At 38.4% G+C, this 23,897-nt stretch overlaps 1 protein-coding gene across 1 annotated transcript in view; it reads left to right on the forward strand.

Annotated features, from left to right (window-relative positions):
* Positions 1–23,897, forward strand: part of LOC142108279 (spindle assembly abnormal protein 6 homolog) — a 66,113-nt gene that overhangs the window by 21,101 nt on the left and 21,115 nt on the right. Inside the window, exons 5-12 of the mRNA XM_075191921.1 lie at positions 2,381–2,552; positions 5,952–6,029; positions 8,644–8,763; positions 9,815–10,006; positions 12,284–12,478; positions 12,717–12,806; positions 12,889–13,068; positions 14,139–14,220. Of these exons, the coding sequence (XP_075048022.1) occupies positions 2,381–2,552; positions 5,952–6,029; positions 8,644–8,763; positions 9,815–10,006; positions 12,284–12,478; positions 12,717–12,806; positions 12,889–13,068; positions 14,139–14,220 (1,109 nt within the window). The remainder of the gene's footprint in view (positions 1–2,380; positions 2,553–5,951; positions 6,030–8,643; positions 8,764–9,814; positions 10,007–12,283; positions 12,479–12,716; positions 12,807–12,888; positions 13,069–14,138; positions 14,221–23,897) is intronic.

Consider the following 23,897-nt stretch of genomic DNA (forward strand, 5'->3'; position numbering starts at 1 on the left):
CTACAAACCTGCTTGTTGTACAGTTGGTATACAGCTTCATATGTTTACTTCTCACCTCCCTGTATTCTGAATTACTGTAGAGAATTGTCAGTGTGTATCTGACAAATGAATGTTCAGTGGATGCACAGCTTGCCTTTGACAAAGACATGATAACTCAAAGAAGTGTGAAGTATAGAAGATCATAGTTGGGGCCGTAGAAATATCATGTTTTAATGTACAATTTAGTAGAAATGTAAGTTTTTAGTATGTTTCAGTTTACACAATATTTTCAGTATAAAAGCCAGTTCACCAGCTATTTTTAAGGGAAATATGAAGTTTAGATTACATTTGAAATAATGCTGTCAAGATTTTTTATTTGAAAAATAAGGTGCTTAGAGCCTGCTCCTAGAGTACAAGGTTTTATTGTGTTTAGCTCATTGCATCGATCTGCTGGAAGATTCTGTGCCTGATTCTGCCCTGGGTCATCACTCCATGAAAGATAATGCTTCCAATGTTTAACACCTTAGGAAAAAAAATCCTGCATGTGGTTTGATGACAGTTACTGTGATGTTTGATGGGAAATTAGAAGTGACAATCACCATGTGCACATCACTGATAATCTACAGATAGTATGTCTTCTTCAGTGGGAACACTATACTCTTCAATAACTTCACAAAACTGTGTTTTTATTTTGTTCTCCCCTGTACTATTCCTTCATTGGTAAATAGATTTTTTTCTTTCGCAGTTGCTGTAGAGTGCTTGAGAGTGATAGAAGTTTAGACATGGTGTCTACTTGAAGACATAGACAAATTGATTGCTTTTGGTATAGAACATTCATGCTGTGTTAAGAAAAGGCTTATGCCCATAACATGCTGCCTGTGTCACAAAGAAGATGCTAACAGGCTTATAGAGAGACTTTGATGCAATGAAAATAATTTTTAGACAGAATTTTAGCTGTACAGATATATTTTTATTTGTGTACTGGTACTTTTATATACTTATTTTATCTATTTATTTATTTATATATATATATATATATATGTTAACCCGTGCATGATACTCATGTATTCTAGTCAAATCAGGCTACTTAAGGTGTTTAAAAAGGTTCTTGTCATGCATTTGGGCCTAGCCCAGGCCTCCTCAGGGGAAGAGCATTACTTCCCGACGCAAGCGCCCTTTTTTAACGTGGTTTTGTCCACATGTCACCACCTCATCATTTTTCTCCATCACCTCATCTTTCATCTTCATCGCCACATCCTTCATCAAGCTACTTAAGGTGTTAAAACTCCCCACTGTCACCCCCGGCAACCACCAACCACTCCCAACTGTCACTTCTCCTTCAAGAAATATATAGGTCAGTGTATAACTCTGCCCAGCAGGGGGCGCTGCAGCTTGGTTTTTTTTTTTCCACACCTGCCACTAGGCATTTATATAGTAGATATATATATATTTTTTTAATTTTTTCTTTGTTTTGTAGCGTCAAACCGTGTGGTTAGAGTATCTCAGCATTCGCAGATCTCCTAAAATTTTCATACATAATAGTCCCTAGAGTTTACATAGATCTATGTGTGAAACAAAAAAATCTAATTCTGTGGAAGAAAACACCTTCTTAATGAGAGCAGTAAGTAGAATAAGCAGACTGCTTGAAACTGACAGTAAGGCGACAGTAACTCATACTTGCCAACTCTCCCGCATTTTGCATGAGTCTCACGGACTCCCGGGAGAGTGTGGCAATCTCCCGGATCTTCCTAGTGAAGTGGGCAGAATTGGCTCCAGAGCGCCGTGATTCACTGGGAATCGCGGCGTTTGGTCCCGCCCCCTGCTGTAAAATAACACGTTTGAGTCATTACATCACAGGGGCGGGTTCAAAATAAAGCGAAATGAAGCGAATTTTGGAGCCCCACCCCCCATCACACCCACCTCCCCCGACAGGCTCCCGGAAGCCAACTTTAGAAAGTTGGCAAGTATGCGGTAACTCAAATCTAAATAGGTGAAGGCTCGGACTGCCGCCTATTGCCCACCATTGCTTTATATTCTTTTTTTGCTAAAATTGGGTCTTGTATCCAAACCTTTATTGTAGCTTCCCTCCCTATCCAACTTGTCAGGTGATTTCCTAGGTGTCCCAACAGCTGCTGTTATTACATTTAAAAGCAGTGTGCAGGTAGGACGAAACCAAGTTAAAAAGCATAGCGATAATCATGATTGTCCATATTGTATTCATGTTTAAAATTAGTGTAGTACTGGCCCGAAGGGGACTTTGGCTTGAGTTGGTCAGCTTGAAGTAGGTAGCATAGCATGAATAATGTCTTTGTTGGGTGCAGATGACCAAATCTATATTATATAGTATGTGTTTGAGTATGGATATTTATTTTTTGCAATTGAAATAATTTTTCATCTACAGGTTTTTACTGCAGCTCTTGACATCTTCAAATGGGATGGATTGTATGTCTGCAAACTTAAATATAATTGAAACTAATCCATTCAAGCACCTTATCCACCTCTCCTTAAAACTTTTAGAAGGAAATGATAGTGATGTCAAAACATACCTTGCCAATTGCATGAAGAACTTGAAGGTCAGTAATGCTTTGTTTTTATTTACATAAAGGAATGTGCATTGATCATGTAAAAGTGATCATGTAAAAGTCCCCCCAGGAGGTGCTCTGCAGTGTTCTTGTGAACCTGTTTACAGAAATTTCAGATAAATCAAACCGGAGGGAAACAAAGGCCACTTAATTTTGTACAGTGAATTACATTGACAGTATTTCATTACTGTTCTATTTGAAAACATAATCATCAACATTTATTTATATAGCGCCAGCAAATTCCGTAGCGCTTTACAATTGGGAACAAACATTAATAAAATACATAGAGAGGTGAGAGGGTCCTGCTTGCAAGCTTACAATCTATGAGATAATGGAGGTTAAATTAATGTATGATCTTAATTTAATGCAGAAAGAATGCACACAAGAAAAGAGAATTTATGTGCAGATCTTCAGTCAAACGCATCTCAGGATGCATCCAGCTGTTAAGCAGTATAGTTTACGCCAGATGTACGTCATTCATACTAGTGTGCATATTTACTGATCCTGCTACTTCCATTTTCGAAATATATCCAAGATACACCCCTTTCTCACCACGGAAGCTACGAAAACCCTCGTTCACTTGCTTGTAATCTCTTACCTTGACTTCTAAGCCTCTGTCCTACCTGATTCTTACCTTGACCCTCTTAAATCTATCCTCAATGCTGCTGCCCGCCTCATTTTTCTCTTCCGCCGCTCTATCTCTGCTGTCTCCCTCCAACAGTCCCTACATTGGCTCCCCATGGCCTGCAGAATTACATTTAAACTCCTCACCCTAACCTTTAAAGCTTAATCAATCCTCCACTCCCTACATCTCCAATCTCATCTCTACCTACACTCCTAGCCGCCCCCTCCGCTCTGCCTGTGACCACAGCCTCACTACTTCACTGATCACCTCTTCTCACTCCTGTCTCCAGGACTTTGCCCGGGCAGTTCCCCAGCTGTGGAGTGATCTTCCATGTTCCATCAGGCTAGCATCTACTCTCAAAGGCTTTAAGTGTGCCCTTAAGACTCATTTCTTCAAGTCTATCAGTCCTCCTTCTAACTCCCTTGTCCTGGCTCTCTCCCCCAGTTAGTACCACCATATTTGTGTCTCCCCCTTTCCTTTTAGGATGTAAGCTCTCAGGAGCAGGGCCCTCTTTCCTTGTGTGCTCCTTCTACTATTCCATCACCCTGTGTACCTCTTGGCCTGCTTCCCTAGCCCTATTTTTTTAAGCTTTGGCCTACTTCTCGCTGATTTATACCATCATTTTCACTCATTGTCCCAAAAATAATATAATTTGCACTCCCATGTTACCTGTGACTGTGTATATATTTTTGTTAAATTTTTTTTTGTTCTTTCTGTATGAAGTTGTGTATCATGTTCTGTTTGGCTCACTGTTTTCAGTATGTCATGTACGGCGCTGCAGACCCTTTGTGACGCCTTATAAATAAAAGATAATAATTACGCCTCATGATACCTTACAGATAGGACAGAGGCTTGGTAGTGCTAATCGTAAATGCAAATGTAAAGTGGTATTAACTACTTTGCACACAATATGATGTAATATACAGGAGTCATTTTTTAACACTGAAGACAATATTCAATGTAATTTAACATTATTTTAAAAATTAACATCTGTCGCTCTCTACTTAAAAATTCTCTTTTCTGCAGTAGTCCAAATGGAAATGCAAACTAAGTAAAATGAATAGATGACCGCAAGTTTTTGTGTGTATATTTATAAGCTGTCACAGTAATATAAGTACTATCAGCATGAGGGGTCAATATGCAATTGGCCAACAATATCTGGATACAGATCTGTGTGTACACATTTTTTTTTTTTTTGGTACACATGTACAGTATGGAACTGCTTATATTGCACTAAATAATAAATAATAAACAGATTAATGTTTAACTACATAAGCCCCAAAATGTTTAACATGATTATTTTTAATAAGTCTTTGTATTTTCTTTCTAAAAAAAAAAATGTAATGTACAAATATAGTAACTATACATTGTAGTAAGACTAACACTTTATGTTGTATCCTATGCTAAGAAGAATAGTCTTACAGCAAAGAATTTGAAGCATAAGAGAGAACATTTAGGAGCATATTCCATTGTGCCGTTTTCCCGTCACGTAAAAACTGCTACCGTTAGTACGGTAGTAGTTAGCTGTATTTCAGCTCACTGCTCAGGGAGCTGCGAGCTGAAATCCAGCGAGAAAATGACCATAGTAACGTTTTTTCCGCACACTATTACTAGCGCGCGGACCGCGGGATTTCTGGCGTTCCCGCCGACAATTGAATACCCCCCTTTAGAAATGTTAAATTTAATGGCAGAAAAGAACAGGCCTGTTCATCTTGTCTGCCCACAAATGAGTTATAATGTTACAATTATACTGTACAGTCTGTAGTAAACTCATAGGTAATAATGTATTCATTAAATGTAATCAGCCAAGATATGTGTCGGCTATAAACTACAATGCAAGTGCTTTGTTTTAATGCCAATAATTGCTTCATCAGATTTATATTCTTAAAAGGTTTGTCCACCTAATAGTTAAAAAAAAATTGGACTGCATCCCATCTTCGCTTGTTGTTTGTTCAGGTAACTGAAATCAAATCTAAACTACAAATTGTCTTATTGTCCCTCTATAAATCAACTGTTTTCCAAGCTATGCACCTTCCATTGGTAGATTCCATGCAGGGTGCAGGGAGAACACCGCTAAGAGGCATTAGTGCTTGAATGAAAGTGTGGTGGGGTCAGTTCTATTTGAGAGCTACTGTTTACTGCCAATAATTCATGTTTTAACTTGTAGTTTAGAAACCCTTTAATATGTCTCTGTATCACCTTGCAGGACTGTGATCTCCATGTTGTGCCTGTTTGTAAATGATTAATATTGTGAGATATTTTTCTGTTAATTAACATATAATACTGCTAGTGTCAGTTTTGCACTGTAATAACTTTAATAAACATCTTTTAGCAGTCTTGTTCAACGTTTCCTCTATTCTTTTTCCCTGTTTTTTGTACATTTATTTTAACTTCCCTTCTGCTTCTCTGTTTCCATAAGGTATACTTCACACGTCCATGTCATGTATGATAGATTTTGGATTGATTTTTTTCATATCAATGTACTTTTATTTGAATTGCTTTTTAACAAAATTCCATGTCAGTGCTGTTCGCCTTTTTGTTATGGTATGTAGCAATATACATGTAACATAACAAAAAAAAACAAGAAAAATAACTTTATTTAATTGTTAATTCAGTTTCATGCGTGACATTATTGTCGTAGCAACTGCTAGATTCTAAAATTATTCTAACAAATTTGTATCTGCCTTCGGTAGAATTTAAAATGCGCTTTATGCATGAGTAGAAAATGTGTGTATTAACTATGTCGTTTTGTTTATACATTTTAGTTGGAAAATTGTGTCTTAAAAAAAACTTTACAGAAATCTGAAGAGGACTCTTGTCAAAAACTTTGTGTAACACAGCAGGTAAGTACTCTTTTCACACTGCTCACTTTTTACTATATACGAGGTATGTCTATTAAATAACGATACTGTGATTCCACCTAGTAAACAAAGCAGTCAGAACCGGTTATAAATGCATATGTAGTAACCTTGATCCGGTCTGAACCTGCATGACAAGCTGCAACACTCTGACGTTCAGTTGATTGAGTCTCCATTTAGTTTGGTTGTGTTTTCTGTAGAGTGCCGAAAAAATGCTAAATTTAAAATTTGAATGTGTCAATTTGAAATTTTTAGTAAAATAGCACAAAACACCAACAGAATGTTTTCAAATGCTTACTACGGCCTATTGGAATGACTGTCTTCTCATGCGTGTGTCTTTGAGTGGCACAAAATATTTAGCGAGGGTCGTGAGAATGTCAAAGATGATGAACGCCCTGGACAATCTTGCACTTCAAGAACCGAAGAAAATGTAGAAAAAATCAGTCCGATTGTTCGAAAAGACCGTCGACTCAGTGTTCAAATGATAGCTGAATCCATGCACATTGACAAAGACAACGGATGGAAAATTTTGCGTGAGGATCTTAACATGATGATAGTTTGTGCAGAGATGGTCCCAAGGGTTCACTCACCAGAGCAAAAAGAACGTTGCAAGGAATGTTGTGTTGACATTCTGCAGCAACTTGACACAGATCCAAACCTGTTTCATAAAGTAATCACTTGTGATGAGACCTGGATCTTCCAGTGCGATTCTGAAACCAAAAGACAGTCAATGCACTGGAAAATATTGTCATCACCAAGAATGAAAAAAAGCTTGTCAAAATTCAAAGCAATGCTCATTGTTTTTTTTCGATATCAAGTGTGTAATTTTGGAAGAATGGGTTCCAGAAGGCACAACAGTTATTAGCATTATTATAAGGAAGTTTTGCAAAAGCTGAGAGGAGTCGGAAAGAAACGGCCGCAACTGTGGAAAAATGGTTTCTTTCTTCACCAGGACAATGCGCCTGCTCACACAGCACTTTCTGTGAAGCAGTTTTTGACCGACAAACACATTACTACACTTGAACATCCTCCATATTCGCCCGATTTAGCACCTTGCAATTTTTATTTTCCCAAAAGTTAAATCAGTGCTTAAAGAGACACATTTTGAGTCGGTTGATGCTGTAAAGAAGAAAACGGCAGATATGTTGACACAAGTGACAGAAATTGATTTGCTCCATGCCTTCGACCAGTGGAAAACAAGACTACAGCGATGTATTGGTGCAAATGGGGAGTATATTGAAGGGGACAAACATTAAATTTGTAATGCCAATAAATAAAGGTGAGTTATTTAATCGGGCTCGTTATTTAATAGACCTACCTCGTTTAAGTATTACAAATACTTAATACATCACATTTTTTTAATTTGGTATTCTTCTTTCATTTTATCAGCCAATTTCTGTAGAATTACTTTATTTTTAGTAATATGTTGTGATGTCAACTGTTTTTAGATACTCAATGTAAAATGTTAATTATTTAAGTTATCGGAATGTTACTAGCATTTAATGTAAAATCAGGAACTGGTCCTGATTTGGGGTTGTGGGATGAAAAGACTACATAAGAGGACAGCTAAAATATTTCCCTTGTAAGGGAAGCAATGCCCAATCATTCACTGCAGGAGAATGAAAAATTCTGAAAATTTAGCTTTTCCCTTCCTAAGTTTTCTTCATTTGCTAATGAAGGCCTGAGGAGAAGGTGTTATTGTCACTGGAAATATGGCGTTGAATTAAAGGACTTCTATGCATGGGAGAAGGTGGCTTGTCCTGTACTTCATGTGTCCTTGCAGGCTAACGCTATGCAGCTTTAATGGCCTACATGCAAAGACCAGTGAAAGATATTACAAGCAGGCCAGCAGCTAAGACTTACAGCTAATTTGGGGAGAGTGTGGGTGAGGGCCATATTAAAGGGAAATTTAGAGCAGTTGGGGAATACAATTAGTGTTAAAATAAAATGATAGTGATGAAAAAATAGCTGTTTTCTCATGATTTTGGTCCTCCATATTCTGAGCAGTATTCAGTATCCTGTGAATGTGATGCTGAAATGCAAATACAGTAAACAAAAAATTATTAAATACACAATATTGTCAAGCTTCTAAGACACATCATTTCACTTAGGTATTTTTTTTCATTTTGTGCAAACTAAAAGATCTTAATATGTATAGTTTGGAGCCGAGAAGCAAAAGTGGGACATAATAGAAACGTTCATATATATATCAAGGGTTTAATCAAGGTACAGGAGAGAAACATTCTTCAAAGGAAGAAAAATATTAGAACATGAGGACATGCATTGAAACTGCAGGGAAGTAGCATCAGAGGAAATTTGAGGATAAAGTACTTCACAGAAATGGTAGTGGATAAGCCTCCCATCAGAGGTGGTAGAGGCTAATACAGTAGAACAATTTAAACATCCTTGGGATAGGAATAGTAATATCCTTTATAAAGGATCAAATAGGTTTTGAGATTACCATAGTTTAATAAAACAATGGGCAGACTAGATGGGCCAAGCGGTTCTTATTTGCCGTCAATATTTTTCTAAGTAAACAACTATGGCTTTCCAAAACTGTAATTAGCATTGCTTAACTTATTATCATCTACCTTAACAGGCTTTGGCAGAGAAATGTAAAGAACTGGATAAGTTGAGGAATGATTGGACATCGCAGACATCTTTATTATCTAGCAGGCATACACAGGAAATTACATCTGAAAGGGAGAAAGTGTTACAGGTTGGATACAATTTTTGTGTCAGTTTTGCTTTTTAAAATCTTTTAATAAAACAATGGAAAGTGAGGAATGTATAGCCATTTTATTCTCCATGTACATGCTGTCTGTAAAAGCTCTTTATAGTGTGGAAATCAAAGCTTGTGTCACTGGTGTTTCATTAATTGGCAGTCACACTTTTTGTGCTGTAAAAATACAATCTACAATGCTATGAAGTTTAAAGCAGCAATCCCATGAAAAAAAGGGAGTGCGTTTTTTTTAAATAATGCCACTATGACAGGCTTTAAGAATAAAAAATTCCTTGGTTTGATCATCATCATCATCATCTATTTATATAGCTCCACTAATTCCACAGCGCTGTACAGAGAACTCGCTCACATCAGTCCCCATTGGAACTTACAGTCTAAATTCCCTAACACGCACACAGACAAAGAGAGACTAGGGTCAATTTAATAGCAGACGATTAACCTACTAGTGTGTTTTCTGCAGTGGGAGGAATTCCACGCAAACACAGGTTTGTTTCTTCAGTGCTGCTATTGTTTATTTCTGCAGTTTCCCCAGTGCCATATGTCTACTGCAGTCACATGGCACATGCTGTAGTGAGCAGAGAGGCATTTGAATGCCCATCTGAGCTCTGTTGCATTGTGCACTGTAAAATATAGTGCACACTGCAATCCCCCCTCTGCTTTAACATCACATGTATGTGATCAACATCCATACTGGTCTCCCCTCCAGAGAGATTTTGAATAGGAAATAATGCTTTGTAGTAGGATAGCTAAAAACAATTGCTATTCAATGCATTCTTAAAATGTACTTAATTTGTTATTTAAAGAAAATAAGAACAAAAGCAAACCTTTCTTGATGTGGGATTGCTGCTTTAATTTTTTGCAGGTTAACCCTCTGTTTCCAAATTATGACATCATCTATTAACCTTTCCTTGAGGGATATTTGAATATGGTATTTTGAATAAATAAAATGCTTATACTGTTGGTAGAGATGAAGGACCCTATTTAAATAGATATGTATACAATCTTGAACAAGCATCAATTTTGGTAGCTTCAGACGCAATACCAACTTCAGTCTGAACAGCAAAAGAAGGAGTTGGAATTATCAAGCAACCGAACAATACAGCACTTGGAAAGCAGACTGTCTGAGTTTGAAGCGGTTAATAAAGATCTCACAGAAAGAAAGTACAAGTCAGAATCATACATACGAGAACTAAAAGGAAAACTTGCTGCAATCGAAGAGGTGTGTAGTCTTGTGAAATAATGCATGTTTGTTTTAAAATGCTACATAATTTATATATTTTGTTTTGTTAAATATAAAAACATGTGATGCCAGCCTGGGAAAATGAATGAGCTTTATGAGGCTTTTAGTTATGACTTTATTAAAACAAAGGAGAAAAACACTTTAATACGTTAATTAGCATTTCCATAATACTGATTACAAGGAGCCCTCTATGCACCTGGGACCTCAATTAGAAATGGCAGGAAATCCTGCTAGATGGTGCAGTTGCAATCCCAAATACAGACTGACTCTTCTGTTTTAATTTAGGGTAGGAGCTTTCTGTTCAACATGTAAAGTTCTAAAGACCCTGAGTTTAAAAGATTTTTTAGAAGTGTAGTTTGCCTTTTAATATTTCATCCTTTTATCCATGTGGAGTATAAAAATAATAGTACATAATTTATGCTACTATATTTTGGAAACCGAAAATGGACATCTTTCCAGTTCATCAAAGCCACAATATATTTCCTTTATTTTGAGAGATGCAGTAACGTTGTTTATAGAAATCCATCTCCCCTTGCTTGATAAATGAATGTCCTCTTGTTTTGACAGCTGTAGTCCCAGTAGTCCTACTGTCAGTAACTTCCTGTTCCAGTGATATGGCCAGGAACCGTTATTTATGGTTCCTGACCATCCAATTGCTACACACAGTACTCAAGATGAGAGCTATGTAGAGCTCTATGTGGAAGCCTGGGGTTATGTATTGATGACAAAAAAATTATGTGATGTCTGTAATGTCATCTCCAACATCTCTATTTTCAGCACTGGTAGATCAAAGTTAAACAGAGTTTAATAGTGGCAGACATTCCCAATTCTGGCAATTTGGAAAGCTAAGATGGACCAGTTTTATTTTGTGTGTTTGTTTTGTAACTATTAATTAAACTTAAAGTTGTGTTACTTAGCAGAACTATCAGATTCATTTTGGGAAGTAAGGGTCTAAGCTTCTACTAAGTGCGTAAACATCACTATAGGTATAATTGAAAACGTACTGTGTAATGATTATCAGGATTATCAGATAAAAAAATATTGCCTTCACTATCCTTCCAAAAGAAAAATTTAGGGTCCATCAACATCTGTTATTTATTTATTATAGCAAATTGTGTAGCGCTTACAATCTAAGGTACAATGGGAGTATGATACACGCGGTTAAGTCTACATATTGCATTTCACTCCAGCCAGATTTCAAATGTACACGTAATGCTATATGATCCAGTCAACACAGCAATGTTGGTCAGAGGGTTGTTTTGTGTGAATTGTGCAAAAGGTGGTAATAAGGTAACCTAGGCAGGTTAAGAGGGTTGTTGAGGAATATTATAAGCTTGCCCGAAGAGGTGGGTTTTCGGAGATCATTTAAAGGTTTGTCGACCAGAGGATATTCTTATTGTGCGATGGAGGGAATTCCAGAGTGGGTGCAGCTCGAAAAAATTCTGGGAATAGGAGCATGTGATGAGAGTGGAAGAGAGACGCAGACCGGAGCTGTCGAGTTAGGTGATATTTTAAGACAAGTGAAGAGATGTGTCTTGTTGCAGTTTTGATGGCATTGTAGGCTAGTAGAAGTATTTTATATTGGATTCGGTAAAAAAAAACAAAACAGGCAACCAATAGAGAGGCTGACAGATTGGCTCCGCGGTGAAAGAACAATTTTCAAGTTAAATCAATCTAGCTGCTGCATGCAAAATTGATTGTAGGGGCTCGAGTCTTTTGGACAAGACTAGTAAGGAGGGAATTGCGATGGTCAACGCGGTAGATGAGTGCATGAATTAGAGTCTCTTGTGTAAGATACGTGCGTATTCTGGAAATGTTTTTTTAAATGTATGCAACATGATTTAAATAGTCAATGAGACAAAATTGTTCACAAACTCTGTTTGAACAGACAAAGAATATTGTGTTCTAATAACAGGGATATAAACTCCTTGCTTATAAATTATATAATTTAAAATTTTATGACTTGTTCTATGCACTTGGGGAAGGGGAATTCAATTAGCCGCGTTACTCGTGAAAGTAATGCGGCTCACGCGCTATTAACATTGATACGGTAATTTTAACGTGGATTTCTGCTTCCGGCTATCAGAGCTGCGAGCAAAAATCAGTGTTGAAATTACTGTACTAACAGTAATAATGCACACTACTACCATGGTAATAGTGCGCGGGACGCGTTCGTTTCACAAGTAACGCGGCCAATTGAATCTGCCCCTTAATGTGCGTATTTTTGTTTTTATTTGTAATTATTTGGTGTTTCAGGAAAATCATAGGACAAAACAAGAGATAGCTTCCCTGCGGAGGGAGAATGCTACCCTGGACTCTGAGTGTCACGAGAAAGAGAAACTCCTAAACCAGTATAAGATGCGGACAGCTGTTCTAGAACAGGAAGTCAAAGATAAGGAGCAAGTTGGAATACGAAATACTGATGCTTGTGAAAAGGCTGAAGAACACAAGGTTTGTATCAAATGAAAAGTATTGAGTTTTTTTAGAAAATGTGTGAAATGTTAAGACACTTCCAAATATGCAATTAAAATGCCTAATGTAGACAGTGTTCGTTTTATTTCTTGTCATTTGCACAATGAAATTGAAATTAGTCATTTACCTAGTGATAAATTATATAGTCTTACCTTTCCTGCATCTGCTACAATGAATCAATTTTTATGTGATTTTGGATTTTTTTATTTCTTTTCAGAAAAAGCTAGAGGAGTCGCTGGAACAAAAACGGCTGCAAAATATCAAGCTTGAAACCACTGTGAAATCCCTTTCTGAGGAACTTATAAAAGTAAACATTTTATTTTTCGATAGGACCTCCTTGTGTAAATGTCTATACACATACACAATAACCACGTGCCTTTTTCTTGTAGGCTAATGAAATTATCAAAAAATTGCAAACTGATATGAAGAAATTAGTGGACAAAATGAAGCTGAAAAATGCTGTGACCATGCAGCAAGAGAAAATTCTGGGAGAGAAGGATCAGATGCTACAAAAAGAGCAATTGGAGCTAACTAATGTTAAACATATCCTGAAAACGAAAGAAGATGAGGTAATGCTGGGAAAGAATAATACTTTTGTATGTGAAAATGATTAGATGTAGATGGGTAGGTTTTCTACAAATTACTAACCAGTATTTATTGATTATTGTAGAGTAGACTTGGTGCACCAGGTATTGTTGCACTACAACTCCCAGTATGCTCTTCCCCAGCATCTGGAAAACGACATGTTGCTGTAAAGACTACAATTGGCGTACATATATAATCTATAACTTAACTTAGACACCGTGGCCATTTATATATCCTGGTCCATGTGTCGATTTTGCTGTGTTTCAAGTGGGGCAATGGACTTCCACCTCTTAGCCCAAAATATAGCCACTTTTGAAGTCTCTTTAGGAGGAAAAACAGTTTTTTTACATTTTGGGGTGTATTCAAAAAAGCATGCTGAGGAACTCCTCCTTGTACACTATTACAGTTTAAAGCATACTAAAGTTTGTAGTTTAGCTATGGAGAATGATGCACGTGAATTGAATTTCTATTGGTGTTGAAATTAAGCAGAATGGATGCTGGAGCTAATTGAAATGTAATTGGTCATTGTAAAATAAAGGATTGTAGTGTATACAGACAGATTAAGGAAGACAATTACCAATGTTGGCCATATGAGACTTACTAATTCCATGTATATTATTGTATGCCACTATAAAGGGTTTGATATCTATGCTCTACAAAGAAGTATTTGGGAATGTTACCAGTCTTAACAGAATCACCATGGTCTACATAGTTCTTAAATCTGGTGCTCCGTATCCAATATAAATGTATGAGTATCGACAGCCTGTTATCAAAATAGTACTATATACAGATGGACCGCACTTCTTTGGGACATATGGTGAACTACGGGTTATGTGCCAGATCACAGCATATGGCGTGCTCCAGCTCTATTGTTAAGTGTCTGCTGCTTTGTTTAACATTGTGGTGTGTCGAGATAACTGCAAATGCAGCACCAGGCTATCTATGTTTGTGTGTTTTATATAATATATATATATTTATTATAATATTTACCTGTTTACCTACTATTCATTGGTACGTTGTTCATAAGTGCTTTCACTGGTGATCCATTTCTTAGGTGTTGAAATTGCAAGAACAGCTAGACAACACAACTGAGAAATTGGAAGAGAGCAAGCAATTGTTGAAGACCAATGAGAATGGTAAGTGCAAAAGTATCTGTTATGGCATTATTTACTGGCAAAAATGATGGTGTCGCTTGAAACTCTTCCTTGTTTTCAAACTTCATCCTGTTTTGTTTTTCCCGTGTCTGCTATATTTAAGATATATGGATATTTCCTCTTCATAATCCAAGGCAGCCTTTACTGATGGGTTATCCATTATTCAGCTCAGTAGAGACTGGTAAAAAGATCGACACCCTGGAAGGTATATCTTTGACTATTCCTTCCATAGTTTGTCTTTTTCTGTCTATTCATAGCTGAGAGAGCCTGTGGTAAAGAAAGGTGTATTTTTTTAGTTTCTCTTGCATGCATAGCTATATTTCTTAATCAAACTGGAGGCTCCAAGCCGAGCACTATGGATTGGCAGGGTTGCTCCATGGACCGCAATCCTAAAGTGTTGAGTTGAAGTGTTAGATGTGTTCCGGTGGCAAGAGCGGAGTCCGTCAGGCGGTGTCACGTGAGCAGCTGAAGTCACTTCTGAGTCACTGGTCTTATGACTGATACCAGTAGCGTTTTGGGACTGCTTCAGTACAGGGATTCCTGAAAGCGCAGTATCTCTGATTCTCTGAGAGCACTTTGCTGAATATTATTTTCTTTCTCATTAAGGCAACATATTTAAAAAAACAGGACATATTTCACGGGTAAGCAGCATTCAAATCAGTATGGAGGAATCGCAACCAAACAGCCTTTTCGTCTCTTCGCAGGCAAGGAAGGAAGACGCCCCAGAATTCTCATGGATAATACAGCCTTCAGCATAATTGCTGGGAGACAATATATGTAGATATTTAGATACAGACTACACAAGATGAGTGGGTGCAGGACATTGTAAACAAGGGGTAAAGGATAGAGTTTCATGCACTACCCAGGAAGAATGCTTTGGTAAAATTGTGACTGCCCCCATAATCCCCTGCACAAGTGAAGGCATTGCGCCCAGCTTTAAAACATTCATGGTTCCTAATGCACAGGAGGTACCATCTTCTACTTCACAGTATTTATGATGAAGGAACAATCCGGAGGCTTTCAAACAGTGCTAAGCTAAAAAGGCTGAATTACTTTGTAGAAATATACATTTTTGCATGGAGTAACTTTCTGACATAAGTAGACCTACAATATGCATATCTGCACATACCTGTCGTGCAAAAGCAATACTGCTTCCTTAGGATCTTCTGCTTTGGACACCATTTCCAACTTACATTTCTACCATTTGGACTATCAACAGCCCCGTGGACCTTCACTAAATAGTATAGGCAGTATTAACCGTTTCCTAGAGAACAGGGGATTTCCCATATCTAGATGACAATTTGCTAATAGAAAAAAAAAAGTCAGAACATGGCACCCAAGTCAACACAGACTGGATAGATTTAAAAAAAAAAAAACAGGAGAAAGCATCAGTATCAGAAGATAGACTTCAGAAACTGCATCACTTGACTTCAAGTTCAGCATCAACAACAGTAATCTAAAATAATTTGCCTCAGACTATTAGATGTGTTTTTATCAACTATAAGTGTCCTGCCATCGGCAAAATTGCACATGAGAACTACCCATCTAGAAGTGCTTGACAATGGGATCGCAATCCAAAATTTCTGGATCGATTTATAACACACAGAACCAGAAAACAACAAGGGGATTCCACTGTCGGGGCCGTAAAGAACAGCAGTGATGACCATAGATGCAAGCTTCAGAGGATGGGGTGTTCATCTGCAAACAGTAGTAGTACAAGGTGTATGATCAGAAAAATAAGAGATTGCATGCAAATATTTTAAAAGCAAGAGAATTGTGGTGATCAATACATCACTTTCAGCCGCAACTGTGGGGCAAACATATTTAAAGATGTTGTCTGATAATCGAACAGTAGTGGTGTTTTTAAACTGACAAGAGGAGGCAGCAAGAGTATGTCAATGATAGACTAAACAACAATTCTAGCACGGGCAGTGAACAATATAAAATCTCTGCAGTCATGCATGTAGTGGGCATAGACATAATTGCAGACTACATGAGCCAGTATCAGATTCAACCAGGGGGAATGGAGCCTAAACAAGGAAGTGCTTTCAACAAGTAGCAAAAAGGTTCAACGTACCACAAATAGACCTAATGGCAACCAGTCAAAATGCCAAAGTAAAGCTATTTTACACTCTTCACAAGTATCCCAAACCAAAAGCAGTAGACACACTGATAAGATGCAAAAGTTTGCAAACCAAGTGTATCTTTTTTCATGGCGTTATATTTAGGACTATATTACCCTTCACCTTCCCAGCAACACACACCTTTGTCCACATTGCACTCACTACTCCACTCCCCTCTAATTAACACTCTAACTTTTTTCCTATTTGTATTCAGTCACTGTAACATCGTCCTTATACCAAGGGCAGAAAAGGAGACCTATATCTTATAGTCCTCTTTCCTATCTTTCTCTCTTTCTGCTTCTATTAGCTGGTGATATATCACCAAATCAAATCCCACATCTTCCATATACGTATATCTTATTCAGACCACTACAGAAATTCCAGTTAACCTCAAACACGTCACCTGTCTCCTATCTCTTTCAAAGTCCTTTTAAATGTGCTTTATGGAATGCACACTCTGTTTTGTAACTCCACACACATCTGCCTCTCAGACAACCTTAACCTTCTGGCAATAATTGAACACTGCCTCACCTGTAGCCCTTTCATTTGGTGGCCTCTACTTCACCCAAACCTTCAGACCTGTAAGTGGACAAGGAGGTGGGATTGGACTAATTCTTTCCCCATATTGCACATTCACCGTTTTACCAAATGTCTCATCACTTGCGTTCACATCTTTTGAAGTAAATGCAATTTGGATTTTAAACCCATTCTCTATGCATGTTGCTGTGATCTATAGATCCCTGGACGACACCAACAATTTATTGAAGATTTCTGTGCATGGCTCCCACGTTTCTTATCTTCCGACTTCCCTACCTTCATCATGGGTGATTTTAACATCCCCATTGATGATGTACTACTCTCTAGCTTTCTCCCTCGGTCTCTCCCAGTGGACTGAATCCTCTACTCATCGGGATTGCCACTGCACTGCCTTGATCTTCTTTTCTCTAGACCAACGGTTCCCAAAGTGTTGCAGCCAGGGGACAAAAAACATCTTGCCAATCCGGCTGCACACAGGACCCAGCATCCACCTCTCTTCTCACTGACTCCCGACATTTTCAGTGGGAAGCAGCAGGAGAGAGGATAATGCTGGGTCCCGGGCGCCACCGCATTGGTAAGAAGATAGAAGAAAGAAGGCCAAGTATGGTAAGTAAAGAAATGGAGGGGAAGGTGAAAGGAAACAGCAATGGAGGGGCAAAAGAATGACTGAGGGTACAGACGGTGTGTGTGGATGAAGAGGGGCAGACGGTGTGGTGATTTTTGTACATGTTGTTGTTTTATTTTGTGTTTTTATTCCTCTTAATATTAGCTGTAAATTATTCTTTGTCAGAAATATAATTGAAAAAAAATATAAAAATATTCTTTTCCCTTGGATTTATGTATATTATTTTTGCAAACAAGTATTTCTGTCCAGACCTAAATACTGATTACGTTATTTTGACTCAAATACTTAAAAAAAAAAACGGGACTGCTCGGTAATTATTTTGGAGGGGTGACTTGAAAAAAGTATGGAGACTCTAAGGGTGCCGCGAACTGAAAAAGTTTGGGTACCACTGCTCTAGACTAAACTAATTTTGTGATTTATTTAACACTCCTTTTCCCCTCTCGGATCAACACTGTATCGGCTACAAGCTGTCCCCCAGTACTTTTACTTCTCTGCTGTCAGACTCTACCAAGCCGCCTCATACCTGTAGAAATCTCAACAGTTTTTCACTTTTCTCCGACACCTTCTCTCCACAATGTTTACATTCTCTTCTCCTGATATGGCAGTAAAACATGTAAACTAAACCCTAGCAACAGCCCTTGATAAAGTGACTCCAGCTAGTCGTCGCACTCCGTGTCAACTTCGACGTCGGCCTAAAGTAATAGGACATCCTCAGAAACTTTCTCGCAATGCGGAACACATATATGCTATGTACCACTCCTATCGAAATGCTCTGGATATTGTTTAACAAACTTTCTTCCAATCTCTCATCTCTGTTCAGGCTTCTAACCCCAAATGCCATTTTCTTAACCTCCCAACCCAAGATCTTGCTTTCTTACTTCAAGGACAAGATTGATAAGATCTGACTTGACATTGAATCTTCATCCTTGTCAAACAACCAGCTCAATTTCTTTCTTGCACTCCCTTTATTCCATCCCACAAACAAAGAGGAAGTATCTACACACTTTCTTCCTATACTGCAGAGTCTGGAGCATGTTTATGTTTGTGCAAGTTCTGTACTTCCTTCAGGAAGTTTTTTAGAGGGGCTTAGCATGCAGTGTATTAAAGGTGCAGATTTCAGCATTCTGTGTGTTTTTTGACAAAACATTTGTTGCAGACGATAAGGTGGGAACATTTCTTTAAGCATCCAAAAGAACCACCCATGCTATAAATCGTTTGTGCCCCATGGTACCTTAAATCGGTCCTAGAATATCTAGTATCAGAACACTTTGAACCTCTGCAGAAGATTCAACTTACACTCAAGTTCTTATTTTTGATAGAAACATAGAATTGGACTGCAGATAAGAACCACTTGGCCCATCTTGTCTGCCGCCGTATTTTAGCCTATGGTAACCTCAAACCCTATTTGGTCCTTAGTTCTTTGTAAGGATATCATTATGTTTATTCCAAGGATGTTTAATTTGCTCTACTATATTAGCCTCTACCACCTCTGATGGGAGGCTATTCCACTTATCCAATTCCCTTTTAGTGAAGTATTCTTTCCTCAAATTTCCTTTGAACCTACTTCCCTGCAGTTTAAGCGCATGCCCTTGTGTTTTAATACGTCTCTTCCTTTGAAGAATGTTTTCCTCCTGTACCTTGTTAAAACCCTTAATATATTTGAAAGTTTCTATCATGCACCCCCCCTTTCCCTTCTTTGCTCCAAACTATACATATAATGATATTTAAGTCTTTCTGGGTAAGTTTTTTTGTGATGTAGGCCATGCACCATTTTAGTTGCCCTTCTTTGTACAGTCTCTAATATATTTATATCCTTCTGGCAATATGGCCTCCGGAACTGAACACATTATTCTAGATGAGGCTGTATCAATGACCTATACGGTGCCATGATTACTTCTTTGTTTCTACTACTGATTCCTCTCCCTGTGCAACCAAGCATCTGCATTGCCTTTCTCATTGCTTTGTTGCATTGCTTACGTACCTTGAAGTCAACGGCAATATAATGGAATCTACGGAGGAGGAAATGGATCTAGGAGTCACTATTTCAGGTAATACTATATTTAGTCTTTGGGATTTTTGAGACCCAAGTGCATGACTTAACATTTTTTGGCATTAAACTGTAGTTGCCACACTCTTGACCATTCCTCTAGTCTACTGATATCAATATTTTGTATTACCCCTCCTAGTGTGTCTACCCCGTTGCCTATCTTTGTTTTCTCTGCAAAAAGGCATACTTTCCCTTCAATAACATTTGTAATGTCACCAATAAAGATATTAAAAAGCACTGGTCCAAGTACGGATCCCTGGGGTACAATCAGATCTGCAAGAAGAGTGAGAGAACTTCAAGCATTGTGGAGTAAAGATCCATTCCTCAACATATAGTCTAATGAGGATAATGTAGATAAACACCACCTTAGGTAAATAGTCTGGATTTAACTTTCCATGTAAAACACAAAATTGCGCTCCCAGTCCCCCTACAACAGACTGATGAAACGGAAAGAAGACTGCATATACTAGATTTGGTAAGAGCAATCATGTATATTTCAAGAACTGAGAAATATACACTAGAAAGTCAACACCAATGGCAAAACCATAAAAAGACACTCTAGCAAGGTGGATCTGACAATAAATAGTATTGACCTATAACAGGAACGAACAAGATGGGCCAAAGATATTGAGGGCACACTCGACAAGGGCAGTGCCGACCTCCTGAGCACAAAGAACTCCGGCTCAGACAAGCAGCTGCCGGGTGGACTTCGTACATATTTTTTCCATACACTATCACCTGGATGTGGCGACAACAGGAGACACAATTTGGAAGGAAGATTTTCCAAACTGCTGAAAAATGAATACTTCTATATAGAGGTGCTCAGTTGTTTTGACTGACTTATTTCTTTTAGAAGCCACCCCAGGGTATTGCTTGGGTGCACCCCATCAATAAGGGCTGACATGGTGTATAAATAAGAAATAAGCAAATTGTACTCTTACAATTTAATTTTCTTGAAATACCCCAATGGCAGCCCTAATATTTCATCACATGCTATAGATGTTTATGTTCTTTTTCAGGGGCAGCTTGGGAAGTTACTGAAAGACAGGATTTGGAAGGAAGAGTCATGTTAAACGGCTTCCAGGGTGTCAACTTTTTTTTACCTCCTCTACTCTGCTAAATAAGGGATAACACATCAGTTAGGGCTGCCAAATTATCGGTGTGTATAATTTGTTTATTCTTTTCCTCTAAAAAAACATGGTCAGAAATAAGTGAATGACATCTTTTCCTAGTTGACTCACACTTGCATAATAAAATTGAAAAAAATAGAATTTATTTTTCTTCTTGTCCTGCGCTGCAGTTTTGTTGGTGTAGATCATAATTCCGCTACATCTGTAGTGTTGAGCTGACGTTTTATCTTTGTATTTACAATTCATTGAGCTGCTTAATTAATCTTGAAAATAAATATTGGATTACAAGAACACAAGAATGGCTTCCATGATAGAAAGAGACCCTTGTTTATGACTGTGTGGTATGTGTTTGCAAATGGCTGATATTCACACATCTGCCTTGTCCATGAATATTTTTTTCTTTTTTTTTTATTCTTGTAATGCACAGACTGAAAGAAATTGACGTAGTAGTAGTAATACATGAATAGTCTGTTGTGTAATTGGTTATACAGACACTTCATTTGACCATTTTCATAGGACTACAAGTTTGCAAAGATTCAAGCATAAAATCAACAGTAAGTTGTAATAAAAATAGAGTAGTTTACTTGTAATTCAAATTAAGTTATAATTATTACATCATGTCTTGCCTCTTCTACACTAAGGGGTTGATTTACTAATCTTTACAAATTTCAAATTTATCAAGAGTTTAAAGCAGGTGAAATCCCAGATTCTGTTGCAATGCTGATCACTGCAATCCCCACTATGGGGACTGTACTGTAATGTGTCCAAATTTAACAAGTGGACAATTGTTTTTGTTTTGTTAAGTCATCTTAAGATGCAGTTAATGTTTGTGTTTTTTTGTTTTTTTTTACTAACCCTTTCAATAATAGAGTCCTATGCACCGCAATCACATCGGGTCCTCCATTGAAGGAGGTTTGAGTTCGTTTAGATCACGGCGTTTGCCAGGGCTCACCAATGAGCCCTGGCTTTATAAATTCAAAAGGCAGGACGTTTTGAATCACAGCAGTCTGCAGCGTTACAAAGTGAATCTTACTGCCACCCACTGCCCTCCAATGTTAAATAGACTAATCGCCCTTATTTGTTATGTTATTTATATAAAATGAAAGCAAACATTCACTCATAAAAAACACCTTGTTTTGCTAAACAAGCACATTTAATAGGTAAATGTGCTTGTTTAGCCTCATGAGTAAATGTGTGACTAATTTGCGCACACGTTTGAAGAGACAAATTACACATATAAGTGTATTCAGCGATAAGACTAAATCGCAAGAAGGCTAAGCAGTGTAGTTGGCTGCACTCAATGTTCATTGCAGTCATCTACTGTGCATGTTTTCAGTGCTGCCAGATGAAAATCCAAGGAAACCGTTTTTCTTGGGTAAACACAAGGAGTGATGTCCAGCTATTTTGGTGGAACATGACAAAGCTAGCAACTGAGACCTGCCTCTGTGTAGGCATCTTAAAAGGGTTATTCACTTTGAGACAACTTTCTTAAAGCTTACCTCCATGTAGTTCCTTTTGGATCACATAGTTACTTGATTTGAGCAGCTAGACATAGTGATGTCACTCGCAAGAGACTTATGTCAAAGATCCCTCATTCATTTTCTGATTCTTGCCCTGCCAGTCCTTCTCCTCTGAAAGATGCCTCTCTCCACATAAACAGGGCAGTTCCAAAGTGGACAATACTTACAGTTAAACCTGAGGTCGTATGCTGGGACTTATGAGAAGCGGAGACTGATATGCAAACTTTAATCTTTGTCAAACCATAAAGTAGACCTCTTCTATTTATTTTTATTTTTTTCATTTCTAAGGTGTTTTTTCCCCCTAATTAATTCAATGTGAAAGATATTGATATGCACGATAGATTTTAATTGTTTTGTCAAAATGCTTTTTCACTGACATCAACCTGAGGAACCCTGCTTACCATGGGTTTGTATGAGGGAACTTGAAGTAGGCACTCAAATAGTTAACTTTCCTGCTGACAGGCTACATCCCCTCTGCAACCCCGTGTGAACTTCAGTGTATGTTTGAGTTCCAGAGGAGTAGGACCTCCGGCGTGCTGCTCTACAGCCATTTCCTTTTTGATCATTACTTATTAACTTTTTAGAAGGTGTATGTACTATAGGCAGCACATACACAGCTTAGAATCTATTGGATCTAGAGGAACCTTGGTCAAACCTAGGCCTCTTTAAGCGCAGATAACGTCATGTTGTTTGTTTTCCAACATCAGTGGAACCTACAGAGATAGCCGAGTCAGCTTGGAAACAGCCAGATCGTAAGTTTATTATACCACGTAGATTTCCAGTCCTTTATCCCCTGCAGTCTTTAGAAACGACCCGCTGGGAACAGGTTCCAAAGCTAGATATGCCTGTCACCAGGCTGGCCCGCCATTCTACTCTTCCAGTGCTGGGTTCTGCGGCACTCCCTGACACTGACCGCAAGGTGGAGAGTTTTCCTAAATCAATTTTCCTGGCGGCAGGCCCTTCACGAAGACCTATGCTGTCTTCAGTATGGGTCGCACGGACAATGGAGACCTGGGCTGACTAGCTGGTAGCATGGTTACAAGACTCGGATCTTCTTCTCTTGGCTCTACAGTTAAAGGAGGCCTCGGGTTGCTTGTATGAGGCTGCTCAAAACGCAGCCTAAGTTTCCTCATCTATCTCGGCATCTGCAATAGTGGCCTGTAGCACTTTCTGGCTCAGGTCCTGGGATGCAGAGTCAAAGAAATCTCTGGAGGCTCTTCTCTACTCAGGTTCAGCCCTTTTTGGCCCAGAATTAGATAATTTTATCTGTCAGGCCACAGGAGGTAAAAGTACCTTCCTTCTGGTGAGTACACCTAAACCTAGGGGTCAGAGGTTTGGGTCTTTTCACCAATCCCTTCGGGGGGGGGGGGTTCATTGGTGAGAGGCTAGACCATTAGGGGCAGGTCCTTCCCAGAGATATAGATCCCTATTATCTACAAAACATCCAGACCCCAGGCTCCCAGACAAACCGGCAGCCTGACTGGACCTTTCCCCTCTCTGTGACCGCAGGGGTAGGTGGACGCCTGCTGTGGATCAGAATTCTTCTAACGGCGTCCTCCCAGAACTTGAAGAGAGGGGTGATCATTCAGGGGGTCAGCATAGCTGTTGTCCTTTGGTCGCTCCCCCCCCTCCAATTGTTCTTTTCACAGAGCGATGAAATTAAATTGGAGCCAGGCT

Source organism: Mixophyes fleayi, chromosome 1, assembly GCF_038048845.1.
Source record: "Mixophyes fleayi isolate aMixFle1 chromosome 1, aMixFle1.hap1, whole genome shotgun sequence".
NCBI lineage: Eukaryota > Metazoa > Chordata > Amphibia > Anura > Limnodynastidae > Mixophyes > Mixophyes fleayi.